The sequence below is a fragment of the Littorina saxatilis genome, linkage group LG2, assembly GCF_037325665.1.
Source record: "Littorina saxatilis isolate snail1 linkage group LG2, US_GU_Lsax_2.0, whole genome shotgun sequence".
NCBI lineage: Eukaryota > Metazoa > Mollusca > Gastropoda > Littorinimorpha > Littorinidae > Littorina > Littorina saxatilis.
The window spans coordinates 61,038,898-61,057,856 of NC_090246.1; the positions used below are offsets into that span (position 1 = coordinate 61,038,898).

Consider the following 18,959-nt stretch of genomic DNA (forward strand, 5'->3'; position numbering starts at 1 on the left):
TCAAATCGCAACCTGTACCCTCCTACGAGTAGAATAGGATCAGCCTTCCGTCCTTTGGCCGCATATAACCTGCCTAGCACTAGCAGAAACCTGTCGTTTGGTAATCTGGTACAGTAAAACCTGTCTCTAACGGACACCCTTGGGGAATGGTAATAGTGTCCCTATTAGACAGGTGTCCCTTCTTCACAGGTGGAGGGGCCGGGGCAATATTTTACAAAGAGCACGTAAAATGAACAAGACACTTTTTGTAAGTCCTGTAGTATGTATTTATTGGATTGAACATGAGACTCACTGAAAATGTGAGTAAACAAATGATACATGTAGCAAACAACAACAACATCCCCTCCCCCCCCCCCCCCCCCCCCCCCCCCCCCCCCCCCCCTACCCCGTTCCCTACACACACTGTGCATTCAAACTTACGCAAGTCGGACGTCACAAAGCTAAAAATAGCTGACTTTTCATCAGTCATTCAACGGGAAATTCCGCAGTGTGTCTCGACCAAATTGGGTCAGCTCTTGTTTCATTCAGTTTTTCTAGTCTCAGCATAAATGCATGGAACAGAAATTTAGCTGTGTTAACTATTGTTTCCTTCGAACGATTGCTTACAAAGAGAGAGAGATCAAGAGAGAGATTAGTAGGAGGGGGGAAGGGGGGAGTGGTAAATGATAAATGGTTGCATTTTCTTACCTGTATAAGTGGTCCACTGACAGGCAGATTCTTCGATCTTGCAGTACAAAACCACTCCCATACCACGTTGTTCAGGTCTTCATATTGCGTTTTCCGACGTTTCACAGTTTTTTGGTCGATTCGCGCACCTGACTCCCATTCCTTCATCACGTCGTCTTTTTCGATTTGATCATCGCGATCTGTGTTTTACCACATCCCATCTCCTTCGCCACATCTCGGCATGATTGGCCGCTATCTAGTTTTTTCAAGGCAGCGACACGCTGCTCTAAAGTCAACGCTTTTCTTTTTCCTGCTGGAGATTCCATTTTCAAACACAGTAGTCTACTGTTGCTTTTGGTTGTGACTGTATCCACAATGCGGAAAAGCGAAAGTGAGTGAAAGTGAGCGAAGCGAAAGTGAGTGAGCGAAAGTGGGTCTCCATGTAAACAAGCCACTGATTGGTCAGAAAAGGGACAGGACAACCAATCAACAACCATTTGTGCTACGGCTATGGCTGCCGAGCACTGACTGCATAACAGTCGAGTTTTCGAAGTTGCGTTTTTATGTATGTTGTGTCCGTTTGTGACAGTGTTTACACTTCCTACGGTCCGAAAAATCGTGTCCGCGTCCGTAAGTGGCAGGTGTCCGCCCGTTAAAGGTTAGTTATTGTTGAAATCGTGTTCGTGCCATGATAAACTGTCCGTATGTAGCAGGTGGCCGTTACAACAAGGGTCCGTTAGAGACAGGTTTTACTGTATCCCCTTTCTTCTCAGATACAGTGTAATTCATTTTGGGAAATAAATGGTTGTTCAACTTTATATTCAATGGTTGGTGGGCTCTTGTCTGGTTGGCATTGACTTTTATGTAGTTCTCAATTCAAGAGATTGTGGGTTTTAGTCTGTGTGTCTTTAATGCGTTTCTCTGTAGTGTCTTGTAAGTTTCTATATATATATACGACTTGTGTCTGTCTGTCTGTGTGTGTGTGTGTGTGTGTTCGCGATGCACGGCCAAAGTTCTCGATGGATCTGCCTCAAATTTGGTGGGCATATTCAGGTAGACCCCGGACACAACCTGGTCGATGAGAATTTTCAACACGTGCTCTCAGCGCGCAGTCTGTCTGTGTGTGTGTGTGTGTGTGTGTGTGTGTGTGTGTGTGTGTTCGCGATGCACGGCCAAAGTTCTCCGCGATGGATCTGCTTCAAATTTGGTGGGCATATTCAGGTAGACCCCGGACACAACCTGGTCGATGAGAATTTTCAACACGTGCTCTCAGCGCGCAGCGCTGAACCGATTTTGGTTTTTCTGTTCATCTTCCCAGATCCATTCCCAGTAACTCTTCCTTATCTTCTCCAGTGTTTTGCGTTTATCTCCCTTCCTTCGTGTGGCGTCAATCCATATTCCTGTTACTATTTTTAGAAGGTCACTGTTCACAACGCTCAATCCATATTCCCGTTACTATTTTTAGAAGTTTTCCTTCGTGTGGCGTCAATCGCGTACGGTGCGCCACTCACCCGGCGAAGCCAGGTACCCGGCGAAGCCGGGTATTCGGCTCTACTTCTTCCCGGCGAAAATTTTCAACACGTGCTCTCAGCGCGCAGCGCTGAAACGATTTTGATTTTTCTGTACATCCATTCCCAGTAACTCTTCCTTATCTTCTCCAGTGTTTTGCGCGTTTATCTCCCTTCCTTCGTACGGTGCGCTGGCAAAGCCGGCGTACACCCGGCAAAGCCGGGTATTCGGCTCTACTTCTTCCCGGCGAAGCCGTACCCGGCGAAGCGGGTATTCATCTAGTTTCTAATATGTGGACTATGCTTAGATGTACTGTGCATATGTGTGTATGCATGGGTAAGTACATTCGAGTGAGAAGTCATCGTCGAACGCTGAAGAAGAAGAAGAAGAGTGAGAAGTCAGTTCTCATTTCTGTATACAGAATGTTCATGCTACAAAACTGTTGTCTTTCTATCTTACAGGTGTGAGTCCGCAGTCCATTCGTGGTACAAGGACAGGTGTTTTCATTGGCTCCAGCTTCTCGGAGGCTGCTGAGGCATGGGCGGCAGATACAGGGAAAACTATTGGCTATGCAATGACAGGCTGTTGTCGTGCCATGTTTGCAAACAGGCTCTCATTCTTCTTTGATTTGAAAGGTATGTGTACAGCTACCAATTTGAGATACATCAAATTTTCTTCTTTGATTTCATAGGTATGTCTACAGCTACAAATTTACCCCCCGCGGGTGAGGGGGAGTCCCATATTGGTTGGGACTAGAAAGAATATACCCGATGCTAACCAGCATGTCGTAAGAGGCGACTAACGGTTCTGTTTCTTCTCTTCTTTTGTCTTATTTCTGCCTTACCAGTCCTTTCACCTATATTTCCTTCCAAGAAAACTCTCCCTACTATTCCCTGCAGTTTTCCAATTCTTTTCTTGTTGTCTTATTTCTACCTGTCCTTTGTCGCTGCCCTACACGCCACCAGGCGTGAAAGGCAGTAAGTAAGTAAGTTATTTCTACCTGACTGGATCCATCACCTTTATTTCACTTACCAAAAGTCTTCCTTTCCACATCCTTATTTCTCTGCACCCCGCATGTCGTATGAGGCGACTAACGGATTCTGTTTCTCCTTTAACCCTTGTTAAGTGGTTCTTGTATAGAATATAGTCACAGTAAAGATTTTAGTCAAGCAGTATGTAAGAAATGTTTAGTCCTTTGTACTGGAAACTTGCATTCTCCCAGTAAGGTCATATATTGTACTACGTTGCAAGCCCCTGGAGCAATTTTTTGATTAGTGCTTTTGTGAACAAGAAACACTTAACAAGTGGCTCTATCCCATCTCCCCCCTTTCCCCTATCCCATCTCCCCCCTTTCCCTCGTCGCGATATAACCTTCGTGGTTGAAAACGACGTTAAACACCAAATAAAGAAAGAAAGCTACAAATTTGAGATACATCAAATTTAGGTTGCATTGAAAATGTCTTTTGGTTTTGGATTATGTGAAAATCTTTGAAAGAAAAGTAAAACACTAATGTGCCTTGCAGTAAAGGTAGATGCCTGTTTCTGCAAAGAAAACGATCACACACAAAAAAGACAACATTGCCGTCTTCTGTGTCTGCATCTAAAGTCCTTAAAATGAAAAAAATGTGTATAATTTACATTTGCAGGACCAAGCTTTGTGGTGGACACAGCCTGCTCCTCCAGCCTGCTGGCTCTTGACCAAGCGCTGCACAGCATCCGTAACGGTCAGTGTGATGCTGCCATCGTCGGGGGATGTGGCTTGCTGCTTAAACCCGGCACCTCCGTCCAGTTCCTGCAGCTGGGGATGCTCTCCCCTGACGGAAAGTGCAAGTCTTTTGATTCCTCAGGTTGGTGTATTATGATCTTTGTTTCTTCTTGAAAAACAAACAATCAAATAGTATCACTATCTTGTGCCATCTAGACTCACATACAGTTGAGTTCTGAGCAGCAGATTCAATTTTGTAGGTATTTTGTTGTGTAATGTGGATGCGCATGAAATATCTACGCATTAAGCTGAAATTGCGGCCATTTGATGAGCTACCCGACGGGTGGATACTAACAGAAAATGAATGTGTGAACCAAGAAAAAATAGCAATCCCCGTTTCATTGGTGGCTTGAGAATATTTTCAGGAAAAGAACTTTTCACCCATGGTTTGTAGTCTTTTATCGTATAACCATAACCTTTACCAGAAAGGTTTACATGTAACTGCAATTGAAAGTTCTTTTATATGATCTGTGCAGGGAATGGCTACTGTCGCAGTGAGACTGTGGGCACAGTATTTCTTCAGAAATCCTCTGACGCTAAGCGTGTCTATGCTACAGTAGTGCACACTGGAACCAACGCTGATGGTAACAAAGAGCAAGGTGAGGAATTATGAAGAGGCAGTCATCAGTTTTCTAATGTCTTCTACTTTTATGGGTTGTGAGTGAATTTAAAGATATGCTGGATGGTTATCTGGCTTACTTTGGTAGCACAATGTACTTTGTGCAGCAAACATGTTGTTACTACTGGTCCATTAGGTTTTAATTGTGTTTGAGATCACAATAAATGACATTAAGAATGCACACTGCAATCTGTATACAATGCAATTTTATTTTCAGCTGATTATTTAAAGAAAGTTTTGATTGTCCCAGGGGTTACTACTACAAATTAAATTCAAAGCCTGTGAGACAGCTATTCACACTGACATACTTGTCGTGGTGTAGAAGTGAACAAAACAGAAACTTTAGCATAACTAGACCAGTGTACATTGACTGTATCGCCAGCAGAGTGAACTTATATAAGCATGTTCTCACATCAACAGGTATCACCTTCCCTTCGGGGCAAGTTCAGAAGGAGTTGCTACAGCAGGTGTACAGAGAGGCCTGCATTGACCCGACCACTGTGGCCTATGTGGAGGCCCATGGAACGGGCACCAAGGCCGGCGACCCCCAGGAGGTCAACACCATCTCTGACGTCTTTTGCAAAGGTCGTCAGGATCCTCTGATGATTGGCTCGACCAAGTCCAACATGGGTCACCCTGAACCTGCCTCAGGTGAGAAAAAGCTGTTTGTAAAAAGGTGTCACTAATGGTTGTACACTGGAGAAAAAAAGATGTTTATGGTGGCCAAGAAAATGTCTTGTTACTGTAAAATGCCATTTGAAACTTGTACATGGTCCCAATATATGCACCAATGCAGGCTTATTATGCTCAGATTTTGATGCAGAAATGTTTCAAAGACTGAGCTTCTCAAAATGCGTAATGTCTTGTTGATAAGAGAATGTCAGGTGTAGCTGGTAATCTCTCTCCCGCTCCCGCTTCCACCCACAAGTTTAGGGGAAGGGGTGCCTTTTTCTGCTTAAATGATACTGGTACCCACTTGCAATTTTCATAACACTGGAAATCCTGTGCCATTTTATCACTTTAATATTTTATTTTCTCACTTCTGTACATAGGTTTGGCGGCAATGGCCAAGGTGGTGATTGCGATGGAGGACAAGGTGATCCCACCCAACTTGCACTTTGAAGAACCTAACCCCGACATCCCTGCTTTGCTGGACGGACGGCTGTCTGTGGTCACACAGCGCACACAGTGGAACGGTGGCTACGTCGGCATCAATTCCTTTGGCTTCGGTGGCGCAAACGTCCATGCCATCCTCAAGTGAGCCCCGAAATAAATCATAGCTTTGTATTATTCGCATTTGAGTAGCTAATACTGCTAGTGTTAATTAGCTCTTTGTTGCTTTTGTTGTTGATTTTGTGGTTATTTTTTTAGTGTTATCCAAAAAGTCTCCTGTCCGCCCAGCGACCTTCCCCTTGACCCTGCTTGTGACCTCAATGTATTTTTGCCCCCGCAAGGGGTACGGTACTCTCTAAGCACCCAAAACCTCAAAGAGAGATAACTGGCGGAAACCTTCCTATTGTAGTCTCCTGTATGACGGCTTACTAGTGCCAAAACCTCATAATTGTAATTATCAAGGGAAAATTCCCTTGATAATTACCATTTTCACGTGTTAATTACTAATTTTTTTCGGAAAATTGCTAATTTTTCCGGAAAAATTACTAACTTTCACCTGTTAATTACTAATTTTTAGTTTTGGCTCACTTCCTGACGGATTGCTAGTGCCGAAACTAAAAATTAGTAATTTTCCCGTGAAATTAGTAACTAACAGATGAAAACAGTAACTGACAGCGTTAATTAGTAATTATCACGTGATAATGGGTAACACCAGGTTTTGGCACTAGTAAGCCGTCATACTCCTGTCCGCCCAGCCGACCTTCCCCTTGACCCTGCTTGTGACCTCGATGTTTTTTGCCCCCGCAAGGGGCACACACCCAAAACCTCAGAGAGATAACTGGCGGAAACCTTCCTATTAATTAAGCTGAATTCTAAAACAAACAAGAATATATTATACTTTTAGTTTTATAGTAGGAAATCATCAGTGTGTGTTTGTGTGTGTGTTAAATACATGTGTACATTGGAAATTTAATTTAAAAAAAGAAAAGACCCTGCATGAAGAATGACTCCCAACATGAAAATGTCATCTGAGGTTTATACTTTTTATAGTTCTTTATTTCTAACCTTACTGAAATTTGTGTTCTCTAGATCAAACGAAAAAGAGCCTACCAGCCCTCATCCAGACTCCAGCAGCCCCCGCCTGGTGACGTACTCAGGTCGCACAGAAGAGAGCGTGCAGCGTGTGTTAGATGCTGTTCACCTGCATCCAGAGAACGTTGACATGCAGGCTTTGCTGCAACAAAGTGCCAACATGCCTGCTGCTTCACACCCCTTCCGTGGCTTTACTGTCCTCAATACTGATGAACCACGCTGCGACGTCATTGAGGTTTGTGTAAGAAGTTTTCGAGAAGAAATTTGTGAATTGTTTGCAGTTTTTACTCTGGAATACATAGTGTTTAAAGTGTGCTGAGTGATTTATGGATTCATTTGTTATAGACAGCACATCAAAATACCATCTACATGACTGATGGAAACAACTTTGCATTTGCATACCTAGATGCTTGCCATTATACTGATAGTTAATGGAAACAAGAAGTTCATATGCCAACTGATAGCATCAAGTCTATCTCATTTAACAGCCAGTATGGTAACTCGTAAATATGAGGTGGATGTTAACTTTTACAGGGAGAATTAAAAGTTAGTTCTTCTGCTTCATCTTCTATGTTCCAAGCAATATTTCTTCCCAAAAAGCAAGTTTTAACATGGAATTTTTTTTTTTAAAGAGTCTTTCAACAGCTTTTACCTTCTCGTTTCAGAAAAGTGAGGACGGCCGCCCCATCTGGTTTGTGTGCTCAGGTATGGGAGCACAGTGGGTGGGCATGTGCCGACGCATGATGGACCTCCCAGCCTTCCGGTCGTCCATCATGAAAGCCGACGCCATCCTCAAGACAGTGGGCTTCAACCTGAAGGACATGCTGATGACCGCTGACGACAAGACCTTTGACAATCCCATCAACTCCTTCACCGGCATTGTGGCCACACAGGTTGGTTGTTTGCACGTTCGTATGGTGTGGGTTTGTACGTTTTGCCAGAAATCTTTCGGAAGGGGTGTAGCCTCATCAACCCTGGAAGCGAAAAGGATGAGCTGTGAGGTGGGGGTAATAAAGGGAGTTAACTTCTGGATCGGGTAGTAATTATTTCTTTGTATTTTTTTTATTATCAAAATATTCATCTTTAGCATGGAACAAGCGAGTTTATGGCGAAGGGACAACAGATTTTAAGAATCGGTGTTGAGTACATGACCTGTATGTTTCAGAAATGTATGGTAATCCATGCAACATTTTTGCTTTTGACTCTTGCAGGTTGCCCTGATTGACATTCTGACAATGCTGGACATTCGACCAGACGGCATTCTGGGCCACTCTACAGGAGAGATAGCGTGCGGCTATGCTGACGGCTGCATGACGCGGGAAGAAACGCTGCTGTCTGCCTACTGGCGCGGCAGGAGTGTGACAGATGGGGAGCTCCCTGAGGGAGCCATGGCTGCTGTTGGTTAGTATTCTGTGTTGTTTTGGTTAGCTGTGAAGGCTCTTGTTTCAATGGTGTTTATGAAGATATTTGCCAGATTAATATTTTGTTTGGCGAATTTCTTTTCAGGTAGGGACAGGGAGCGGACAGAAGAGATGAGATTCTAGCATGTTATCATCAATGAATAAGGCACACCTCAACAAAGAATAAAGTTTTCTGAGCTGTACTTGCAGAAATCTGATATTATTTTGACTGATTTTCAATCATGGGATTTGGGGGAAAAAACACCCACGAGAGTTGAAATGAATCATATTGGTCTTTCATGTCTTTTTTTTCAAAAGGAAAAACGCTGGTAAAAAAAGCACTGAGAAATACTTCATAACAGCAACCTGCGAATTATCGAAGGATCAGTGTTACATTTAATAATTTTTCTGTACATTCAGGTCTGACCTGGGAAGAGGCCACAGAACAGTGCCCGCCTGGAGTGACCCCGGCGTGTCACAATGCCGAAGATGCTGTGACCATCTCGGGCCCCAAAGACGCTGTCCACCAGTTTGTGGAGAAGCTGAAGAAAGAGGGAGTGTTTGCACGCGCTGTCAGGACTGGGGACATCGCCTTCCACTCCAGCGCCATGCAGGCTGTGGGACCGCTGTTCAAAAAGAGATTGGATATGGTCAGTGTGAATATACTTTTTATCTGGAACAGTGGCCTCCCCACCCCCCCACCCCCCCCCCCCCCCCCCCAGCTGTGGGACCGCTGTTCAAAAAGAGATTGGATATGGTCAGTGTGAATATACTTTTTATCTGTAACAGTGGACTCCCCACCCCCCCCCCCCCCCCACCCCCCTACCAAAATCTGATAAAAGCAGGTTGTAAAAAGTAATGCTTTAGTCAAGGCAATTTTTACTGCTCATGTGTGTGAGTAGTGTTTTACAGCATTACAGTATTCACCTTGGTTGGACTTTGGGATATGCAAAGGGAAATAAGCGGATGATTTACAAAAGCAGTCATAATTGTAACATATAGTCATTTTCTGTTGCTGCTCTTTTGGTATATGAAGGGAAATATAATATTGTTTGGACTTTGGGATATTCAAAGGGAAATAAGCGGATGATTTACAAGGGCAGAGTCATAATTGTATAGTATAGTCTTTTTTTTTTTACTGGTCTTTTGGTATATAAAGAGAAATAAAATAATAATTGATCAAGAAATGCAGACTTAAACCGGTTCTTTCGACAGTAAGCTGTTGCAGCTGAACTCAGCTGTTTAAAGTCTGGGTCCTCCTACTACATGTACCTTCCTCCTTCTCCCTTGCAGGTGATCCCCAACCCGAAGCCTCGCTCCAGCCGTTGGGTCAGCACGTCTGTGCCGGCGTCCAAGCAAGACGCTGGCTTCGGCAAACTTGCTGACTCAGACTACCACGTCAACAACATGGTGTCACCTGTGCTGTTCCACGCGGGACTGAAACAGGTCCCCAGCAACGCTCTCCTGATTGAGATCGTCCCCCACTGCCTCCTGCAGGCCATTCTGAAGAGGAGTGTGGGCTCGCAGGCCAGACCTGTGGGTCTGATGAAGAGAGACCATGCCGACAACATCAGCTTCTTCCTGTCCAGTCTGGGAAAGTAAGTTGACCTGAGTTTACCGCTGGTTATGGTTTTGATTGACATTTCACTGTCAGGCGTTTTATTGTAAAGATGCATACTATTGTGCAGGCTTTATTTGTGGGTCTTTGAAGTTTTTTGTTTGGTCTTGCCTCTCTTTTTGTTACAGCTCTTTTGTCCACATATGCTTGGCATATGAATTTTTTTTTATTAATCTGACATACAATTTTCGTCAATGTCATGGTTTTTGCCCATTTTAACTTAGTAACAGCAAGAACAACAACAAAACAGAAACAAATAGACTGCAAACATACTAAAATTAAGTGTTTCCATAAACAACTCTTTTGTCTTCTTTTTGATCAAGTAAATCATATTCTCCTACCTTTCCCCTCTGTTTTCACAGATGCTTCATCAATGGGGCGTCCGTTGACCCAATGAAGCTGGTGTCCCCTGTAACATTCCCAGTGCCGCGCGGTACCCCCATGATCTCGCCCATGGTGGCTTGGGACCACAGCATCGGCTGGGCTGTGCCAAAGGCGGAAGAGTTCGTCAGTGGTGGGTCCGGCAAGATGAATGATGCTAAGTTTGAGGTCAGCATTGCTGCTGATTCCGAGGACAAGTACATTGAAGGTATGTGCTTTTCTCTGTTTGTGTGCATTTGTGTGTCAATTGTGGGGGGGGGGGGGGGGGGGGTGCTGTTCGTACATTGGTTCTGGATTACATTGCAAGATGGAATTGTGTCAGAAATGATACCAATATTATAACAAAGAGTTGTAGATGCTCAAAGCTCGTTTTCAATGCTCACACTGTGCAAGTTGCTACTTCGATGTTTGCAACGTGTGTGTTACTTGTTTGACAGTCATGCTTGGAATCTTGACAGCCCTTCTGTTTTTCAGTTATCTGTTTGAAATTAACAAATCATAGAAGAGCACAATTAAGACTAAATAATTTGGATTCAGCTCTGCCAGATTTGTTGCTTTATTGCCCCTCTCTTTTTACCAGCCCCTTCATGTATTCATGCTCATGTTATTTGTTCTGACAGGTCACAAGATTGACGGGCGAGTGCTGTTCCCAGCGGCTGGCTACCTGGTCTTGGCATGGAAAACACTTGCACGTCTGAAGGGGACGGTGTACGAAGAACTGCCCGTTGTCTTCGAGAACATCAACATCCATCGTGCCACCATCATGCCTCACACTGGTGAGAATGGCAGATTACTGATTGATCCTGCTTAAAACTTATTGACCTCAGACGGAACAATGGGAACAAAGATAATTTTGTCCCTGCCATGGTTATTTTTAACAAGCATTGATGTAACAGTTCAAAGGCTTAAGTATGACATACAGATGTAGTTTATAAAATTTTTTCTGTTTGTCAGTTTTATAGTCCGTGGGTGACATTTTTTGGTATGTTGTCACAAGTAATACTTGAACGATTAATTGATGTTTACTTGTTATTTGTGTTTTTCTTTCAGGCTCTGTCACATTTCACTGCAGTGTCATGGATGCCACTGGTGAGTTTGAAATCACAGAAAACGGCGGTCTGGTTTCCAGCGGCAAAATCTCTGTTGCCACGGACCCAGTAGTACCCAACGTCATCGGTAAAACTGAAACCAAAGAGGGATCAGATGGCCTTGACTTTGAGCTGACGACGGCTGATATTTACAAGGAGCTTAGACTGCGGGGCTATGACTACGGTCCCACTTTCCAGGGCATTGTTAGTGCCTCCAGCACAGGTATAGTGTTAGTTTTCCATGAAAAGTTGTGTTGCATGATAGCTGTCTCTGCTGCCGTCTCTTCTGTGTTGGTGTCATGATAGAATTGTTCATCAGCAAACAATGTAAAAATTGTCTGCATTTTGAAGGTGACTGCTGCATGCAGATGGATGCTGAGTAGACATGAGGATTCAGGATCGTTATTACTGAAAAATGTTTTGCTTTGCGATAGACTGGTGGGAACAGTGACTGGTATTTAAAAAAGGTTTGGTACAGCTGATCATGTACAACATCGTTGACATGATTATTACACCTGGCCTGATCAGATTGTCAGATGGTGTTGTTTGATCTGAATGTGTGTAAATAACAATAATAATGATAATGTATAATACTTCTAGAACGCATTAATCCAGGGTTAAACCCTGCTCAGAGCGCTTTACAATTTCGGGGAAATATACATCAATATATATGAATGAACTATGTATTTGTCAGGTGAGCGGGGCATGCTGGACTGGTCAGGCCGCTGGGTGGTGTTCCTGGACCTCATGCTGCAGATACAGGTGCTGGGTCACTCAGGCAGCTTGCTCAGACTGCCCACACGCATCACCAAGCTGGAAGTCAACCCCGTTGTGCACAACAACTATGTGCAGCCACTCGGAGAAAAGCAAGGTTTGTGCTGCAATAAAAATGTTTGTTGCATTTCTTTTCAGCTTGATGTGGGGATCGTCTCAAAGAAAGTCATTTCACACAAAAATGAACTGTTTTGATGTCCATCATTTCTTTTTTCCATTTTTTTTCTCTCCAATGTTGGTGTTCCCCAGTGACTACCGAGGACATTTAATAAGATTCAGTGAGTTCAGTTTGTTTGCTTTGTGAAAAGGAAGATAGCAGTACACAATAGCAGGTGTCTATCAAGCGATATGACACTGTTTGGTGTTGTTATTCTATGTTTTGGTGTACTCTTCTGCAATCCTGTTTTGATTTTGGGAGTCTGTATGACCTTTAATTCTTGCTGTTGCGAGATTACACATTTTTTAATTTTTTTATCTTCAGCCATCCCAGTTGAGGTTGACAGTTGGCAGAGCACAGTCACTGCTGGAGGCGCCGTTCTCCACGGTCTGCACGCTACAGTGGCACCCCGCCGCAACCAACAAACTCCCCCTGTGCTGGAACAGTTCACATTCATTCCCTACCAGCGACAGGCGCCTCTGTCCACAGAGCTCAAGCAGTATGCTCAGGACGTGGCAGCTTACGCAGCAAGTGGACTGAAGAAAGTCTCCGCTCAGAACAAGAGTGTCTGCAATGCTGATGTGTTGTCCGTTTTGCTAAAGCAGATGGGAGAAGTGAAGCCTGCTGACGAACAAAACGTGACCAAATACTTGAGCCAGGAGGAACGGAACGGTCTGATCAAGGTTTGTGGAGTTGTGATTGTGTGTTATTCGATTTATAGGCCAATATTGCAAGGAAATTAACAGAGACTGGTATTTTATGTTAGAATGGACGGAGTTAGCATTGTGAATAGATATTATAGACAGTATTTACGTACCTATGTAGCTATAGTGGTAGGAATAAATATGTATTTATTTATAGTTTTCAGATGGCAATTTTCATTTCAAGATTCTGATTGTTTTTATTTTATCAGAAAAATAGGATAAAAAACCCACTAAAACTCTCTTCTTTAGCAATGAAATGTTATGGTCAGTAGTAGTTTTCAAAGACATTGAGCAGAGACATTCATTGTTTGATTTTGTTCTACAGGTTCTACATGGCATTCTGACCATGCCAGGAGACAAAGGGTTTGCAGAGAATGTTCGCAGCCTGCTGGCCACCTACCAAGCCGACCTGGCAGCTGACCCCCTCCTCTCCTGCTTGACGGAGGCTTGCACACTCCGACCTTTCCTTGACGTCGTCCTGGAGAACACCCTGACCTTCAAACTCAACGTGTGCGAGGTGCAAGCGGGTGAGAGCTCCGTCTACCGCCACATTGTCAAACAGCTGGCGGACCAACCCAAGCTGCATGTGAAGGTGACGGCAGCAGACACAGACCTCCTTCAGGGCGAGGACTTTGAGGCTCTGAATGTCACGCCCAAAGAGTGGGACTTCTCCAGGGAAACTGCTGCAGAGCTGGGCAAGTTCCACCTAGTGGTCCTCAACAACGTGCTCCATCGCCAGCCCAAAGTTGTGGACGCTTTGCACAAAGCGGCGGAGCTGACTGAGGATGGGGGATTCCTCTTAGTCCAGGAGGTGACCCACAACTTCCCTGTCTACCTGGCCATGGAGGCCCTGCACAAAGACGTGCCCCTGCAGGCCTCGGAGAACGGGTCAGCGTACGGCCGCTACCATTCAGAGTCTGCATGGAAGGAGCTGTTTGCCGCTGCTGGTCTGGAGGTGGTGATGCAGGTTTCCGACAACTGTCTGTCTTCCCTCTTCCTCTTGCGCCGCAAAGTAACAGAGGTGGGTGAAGTCCTGAGTACCTATGCATGTCACATTAGACTGAAGCAGTTGTTGAGGGGAATCATTGTTCAGCATAATAAAATGATCGATATTGGGGCGGGGTGGGGGCTTTGATTTAGTTACTTCTAGTTATGTTGCAAAAATGTACATCTCAGTAAAAGGAACAACTTCAGATGGTAAATGAGCATGAACAGTCGAGTAAGATTACTGATCAATTCTCTATTCTATGTCAGTATTCCAGAAGTACCATAACAATATTTTTTAACTGAAACAAGTAAGGTTAACCTCCGGTTATGACCACCTTAACTTTTTTCAATTCAAGTCTCATTCTCAGACACATTGTGACACAAGACTGACATGAGCACTTCACTTTTTTCAGACTGCTGGTCAGACGCTGCTGGAAGTGGACAGCCTGGACTTCAGCTGGGTGGAGCCACTGAAGCAGGAGCTGGAAGCGAGCCAGAGTTGCCACGACAACCAGAAATTGTGGCTTGTGGCCAAGGAACCCTTCAGCGGCATTGTGGGCATGGTCAACTGTCTGCGTCAGGAGAATGGCGGTGACAAGCTCAGGTGAGACTGATTTTTGACTCACCCCAGCAATCCGGAGAGCCTCTTGAAACTTCACACACTTTCGGTGTTTGATGACCTCTACACATAACCCAAGTCTGGTTAATCCGTGTCAAATTTTAAGGTCACAACGGGGTCGAGTTTTGGTCAATGAATGAAACATCATTTTCTTGAATGTTTATTGAGCTAGAGCAGCAAAAAAGTTGTGTTGTGATTCATATTACATATGCCAAATGTGAGTCATATGTGCATGGGTGAAAATTAGCTGTCTTGTTTTTTTTAGGTGTATACTGAGCAGCAGTTTTGGGTCAGACAAAGCACCCATCATCACGGAACAGAGTGCAGAGTTCCAGTCACTGGTCCACAAAGACCTGGGGATGAATGTCTTCCGTGACGGACAGTGGGGGTCTCTCAGACACATCCCCATCAGTACAGGTCAGTCGTGGTGTAATTTGTGAATTGCTGTTATGAAGAGACCTGTTAATAAAGAAGATACCAGTGAGAGTAATGTTTTGCGGTTACAATGAATGGGATTTCATCATTTCAGAGCAGTTCCCTTTGTAGCTTTTATCCCTTTCCTGGCTTTTTGGTTTTATGAAATAGAGAACTCTTTAAATCATTAACCTCAGCTGATTTTTGACTCACATGCGAAGCAAAAGTGAGTCTATGTACTCACCCGAGTCGTCCGTCCGGACGTCCGTCCGGAAAACTTTAACGTTGGATATTTCTTGGACACTATTCAGTCTATCAGTACCAAATTTGGCAAGATGGTGTATGATGACAAGGCCCCAAAAAACATACATAGTATCTTGACCTTGCTTCAAGGTCAAGGTCGCAGGGGCCATAAATGTTGTCAAAAAACCAGCTATTTTTCACATTTTTCCCATTTTTTCTGAAGTTTTTGAGATTCAATACCTCACCTATATATGATATATAGGGCAAAGTAAGCCCCATCCTTTGATACCAGTTTGGTTTACCTTGCTTCAAGGTCAAGGTCACAGGAGCTCTTCAAAGTTGGATTGTATACATATTTTGAAGTGACCTTGACCCTGAACTATGGCAGATAACTGTTTCAAACTTAAAAATTATGTGGGGCACATGTTATGCTTTCATCATGAGACACATTTGGTCACATATGATCAAGGTCAAGGTCACTTTGACCCTTATGAAATGTGACCAAAATAAGGTAGTGAACCACTAAAAGTGACCATATCTCATGGTAGAAAGAGCCAATAAGCACCATTGTACTTCCTATGTCTTGAATTAACAGCTTTGTGTTGCATGACCTTGGATGACCTTGGGTCAAGGTCACATGTATTTTGGTAGGAAAAATGTGTAAAGCAGTTCTTAGTGTATGATGTCATTGCTAGGTTTAGTTAAGGTCAAGGTCAAGCATGTGAGTCGTATGGGCTTTGCCCTTCTTGTTCTTTCTGTTCCTGCTAAATGTATGTTATGTAACAGGAATGAAAACATGGATACAGATTTATCTTGCATCTCGTAGAAAGATCAAAGTTTCGGCTCTTTGAAGTGCATGGTCTGTCATGCTCTCTGGCATGTGTGTCTTATCGTTGCACATGTTACTTTTTCAGACATGTCCTCACAAACCAAACCGTGCAATCACGCCTACGTGAACGTCCTGACCCGCGGTGACCTCTCCAGCCTGCACTGGGTGGAGTCTCCGCTAAAGTTCTTCAGCTCAACGGATGCTGCGGCAAAGAACATGGAGCTTTGCTCTGTCTACTACACCGCCCTCAACTTCCGCGATGTTATGCTGGCCACTGGCAAGCTGCCCCCTGACGCCATCCCCGGAGATCTGGCCTCCCAGGACTGCATCCTGGGAATGGAGTTCTCCGGCCGTGACGCTCAGGGCAACAGAGTGATGGGACTTCTGCCTGCTAAGGTGAGGAAAAATCAGTGAAATGAAGTACTTAAACTAACTGCTTAGCACAAAGGTCTTGTGTGTCTGTTTTGGAAACTATTTGGAGGCAGTGGATTACTCTGGGAAACTATTTCCCTACAGCAGAGAGACTAAAATCAATGTCATCGGTGCAGTTTGCTGTGTGTGAAAACTTGGAATTCTATGAGTATTCCAGCTGGCAGTTTGCTGGAAGAAGATAAAGGCTGAACCAAGAATGGAAAGTGATCATCAACCTATGGTATTAGTAACATCATATGTTTTTGTAAGGATGTTTTCATGACCCACATGCATGTGTATACAGTGGAACTCCCCTTTAAAGATCTCCCCAAAACTGAGAAAATCAGGTCTTAAAAAGGAGGAACTCTTAAATGCGGGTAAATTTACAAAGGTTATGAACAAAAAGTCTGAGAAAACAGGGTCTTAAAAAGGAGGGAGTCTTAGATTTGGGGGTCTTAAAACAGGTGTTCCACTGAAGCAGCAGAGAATTTACACATATTTTTTGTTTGAATGTTCCAGGGTATGGCAACCACCGTAGATGTCTCCAAGCAGTTCTTGTGGAAGGTTCCAGACTCGTGGAGCATGTGTGACGCCGCCACCGTCCCTGTCGTCTACTGCACAGCCTACTACGCTCTGGTCATCAGGGGTCGAATCCGCAAAGGCGACCGGGTCCTCATCCACTCTGGCAGCGGAGGAGTGGGACAGGCAGCCATTTCCATCGCCCTCCGTGCAGGCTGCGAGGTGTTCACGACAGTGGGATCCATGGAGAAGAGAGAGACGCTGAAGCACATCTTCCCCGCCTTGAAGGACCATCACTTCGGCAACTCCCGCGACCTCAGCTTTGAGAGCCACTTCTTCAAAGTCACCAAAGGCAAAGGTACAGTAAAGATATTAAAAAGTCCGTGGCCTTTCAGTTTTAAGCACATGCTGGTAAAGGATGACGCGGTTTTTTGCCTGGTTAGATGGGAGGCACATTTTGAATCTGCAATGTTGCTATGCGGTTGTACGTTGAGAGTAACGCTCATTAGGCTGTTGTCCCCCCAAAATGGTGTATAGCTGCCTGAAACAGAATGGCGGGGTAAAAACAGTCATACACATGAAGAACGTAGGAGTTTCAGCCCATGAACAAAGAAGAAGAAATGAGTGTTGATTGCCCATCTTCCTTACACAATTCTATTGAAAGAGTCAACATTGATTTCATACATTGTATTGTGCAGTAGCAGAGACACTGAATTGATGTGAAATAAAAAGTGACCCAAATGGATTAAGTTTGAGTAACTCAAGTTAATTCCAGTTTGGTATCTATGTACAATTTTTTGTCCAAAACAGATGGAAGATTTATTTTACTCAGGGTTTAAGGATGCACTTGACAAAGATTTTCTTATTCTGCATTTGAGAAAATGTCAAGATCGAGCTCTATTTTACCCTGCGTCTAAGAATGATGTCGCCCTGTGTTGCAGGTATGGACGTGGTGCTGAACTCTCTGGCCGAGGAGAAACTTCAGGCCAGTCTGCGTCTGCTGGCACAACACGGCCGCTTCCTGGAGATTGGAAAGTTTGATCTCTCTAACAACACTGGCCTTGGTGAGTATGATTTTATTTTTCGTTGAAAGTGGGTTTTTTTATACAAAAATTGCAGTTGTTGGGGTATAGATTTACTTCATTTTTGGGAAGACAGCTCTTCATAATTTTAGAGAGCTTTTTATACGAAGAATAAGGTTTTGGGTGCAGACAGGAAAAAAAATCTTCATACTGATTTGTGTGTGTGTGTGTGTTTGCTTGTGTGTGTGTGTGTGTTTGCTTGTGTGTGTGTGTGCTGTGTGTGGAGGAGGGCAGTTCTGCTGCTTTTCTATGCTTTTGCAGTTTATGAAGTAAAAAATAACAGCTTTTTTGACCAAACTTACAAATCTGCTGCTTTTCTATGCTTTTGCAGTTTATGAAGTAAAAAATAACAGCTTTTTTGACCAAACTTACAAATCTGCTGCTTTTCCATGCTTTTGCAGTTTATGAAGTAAAAAATAACAGCTTTTTTGACCAAACTTACAAATCTGCTGCTTTTCTATGCTTTTGCAGTTTATGAAGTAAAAAATAACAGCTTTTTTGACCAAACTTACAAATCTGCTGCTTTTCTATGCTTTTGCAGTTTATGAAGTAAAAAATAACAGCTTTTTTGACCAAACTTACAAATCTGCTGCTTTTCTATGCTTTTGCAGTTTATGAAGTAAAAAATAACAGCTTTTTTGACCAAACTTACAAATCTGCTGCTTTCCTTTTTGTTGCAATAAATGTGCTCCATTATCCTTCCAGGGATGTCTCTTTTCCTAAAGAACATCAGTTTCCACGGCATTCTGCTGGACGCACTGTTCACAGAGGACAACAGCGACTGGCAAGAGGTGGCCGACCTTGTGCGACAGGGCATGGAAAGCGGCGAAGTGCGACCGCTGCACTCCACGGTCTTTGAACACGAGGATGTAGAGCAGGCGTTCCGCTTCATGGCCCAGGGCAAACACACCGGCAAAGTCTTGATCAAGGTACGGTTACACTTTCCTATGCTTATTTGTGTGAGAGATG

General features: G+C 43.9%; 1 protein-coding gene across 2 annotated transcripts in view; it reads left to right on the plus strand.

The window, feature by feature from the left end:
- The window catches only part of LOC138959430 (fatty acid synthase-like), a 41,648-nt gene that overhangs the window by 9,176 nt on the left and 13,513 nt on the right, over positions 1-18,959 (plus strand). For both annotated transcript variants that reach the window (XR_011453718.1, XM_070330916.1), the window contains exons 4-25: positions 2,637-2,810; positions 3,822-4,022; positions 4,417-4,539; positions 4,980-5,210; positions 5,612-5,816; positions 6,762-6,999; positions 7,430-7,657; positions 7,976-8,165; positions 8,585-8,814; positions 9,458-9,762; positions 10,145-10,371; positions 10,784-10,939; positions 11,214-11,474; positions 11,946-12,122; positions 12,507-12,865; positions 13,212-13,907; positions 14,287-14,477; positions 14,758-14,909; positions 16,064-16,374; positions 16,909-17,266; positions 17,850-17,972; positions 18,696-18,919. Coding sequence is in view for 1 of the 2 variants with exons in the window: in XM_070330916.1 (XP_070187017.1) it covers positions 2,637-2,810; positions 3,822-4,022; positions 4,417-4,539; positions 4,980-5,210; positions 5,612-5,816; positions 6,762-6,999; positions 7,430-7,657; positions 7,976-8,165; positions 8,585-8,814; positions 9,458-9,762; positions 10,145-10,371; positions 10,784-10,939; positions 11,214-11,474; positions 11,946-12,122; positions 12,507-12,865; positions 13,212-13,907; positions 14,287-14,477; positions 14,758-14,909; positions 16,064-16,374; positions 16,909-17,266; positions 17,850-17,972; positions 18,696-18,919 (5,360 nt within the window). In the remaining variant the exon portion in view is untranslated. The remainder of the gene's footprint in view (positions 1-2,636; positions 2,811-3,821; positions 4,023-4,416; positions 4,540-4,979; positions 5,211-5,611; positions 5,817-6,761; positions 7,000-7,429; positions 7,658-7,975; positions 8,166-8,584; positions 8,815-9,457; positions 9,763-10,144; positions 10,372-10,783; positions 10,940-11,213; positions 11,475-11,945; positions 12,123-12,506; positions 12,866-13,211; positions 13,908-14,286; positions 14,478-14,757; positions 14,910-16,063; positions 16,375-16,908; positions 17,267-17,849; positions 17,973-18,695; positions 18,920-18,959) is intronic.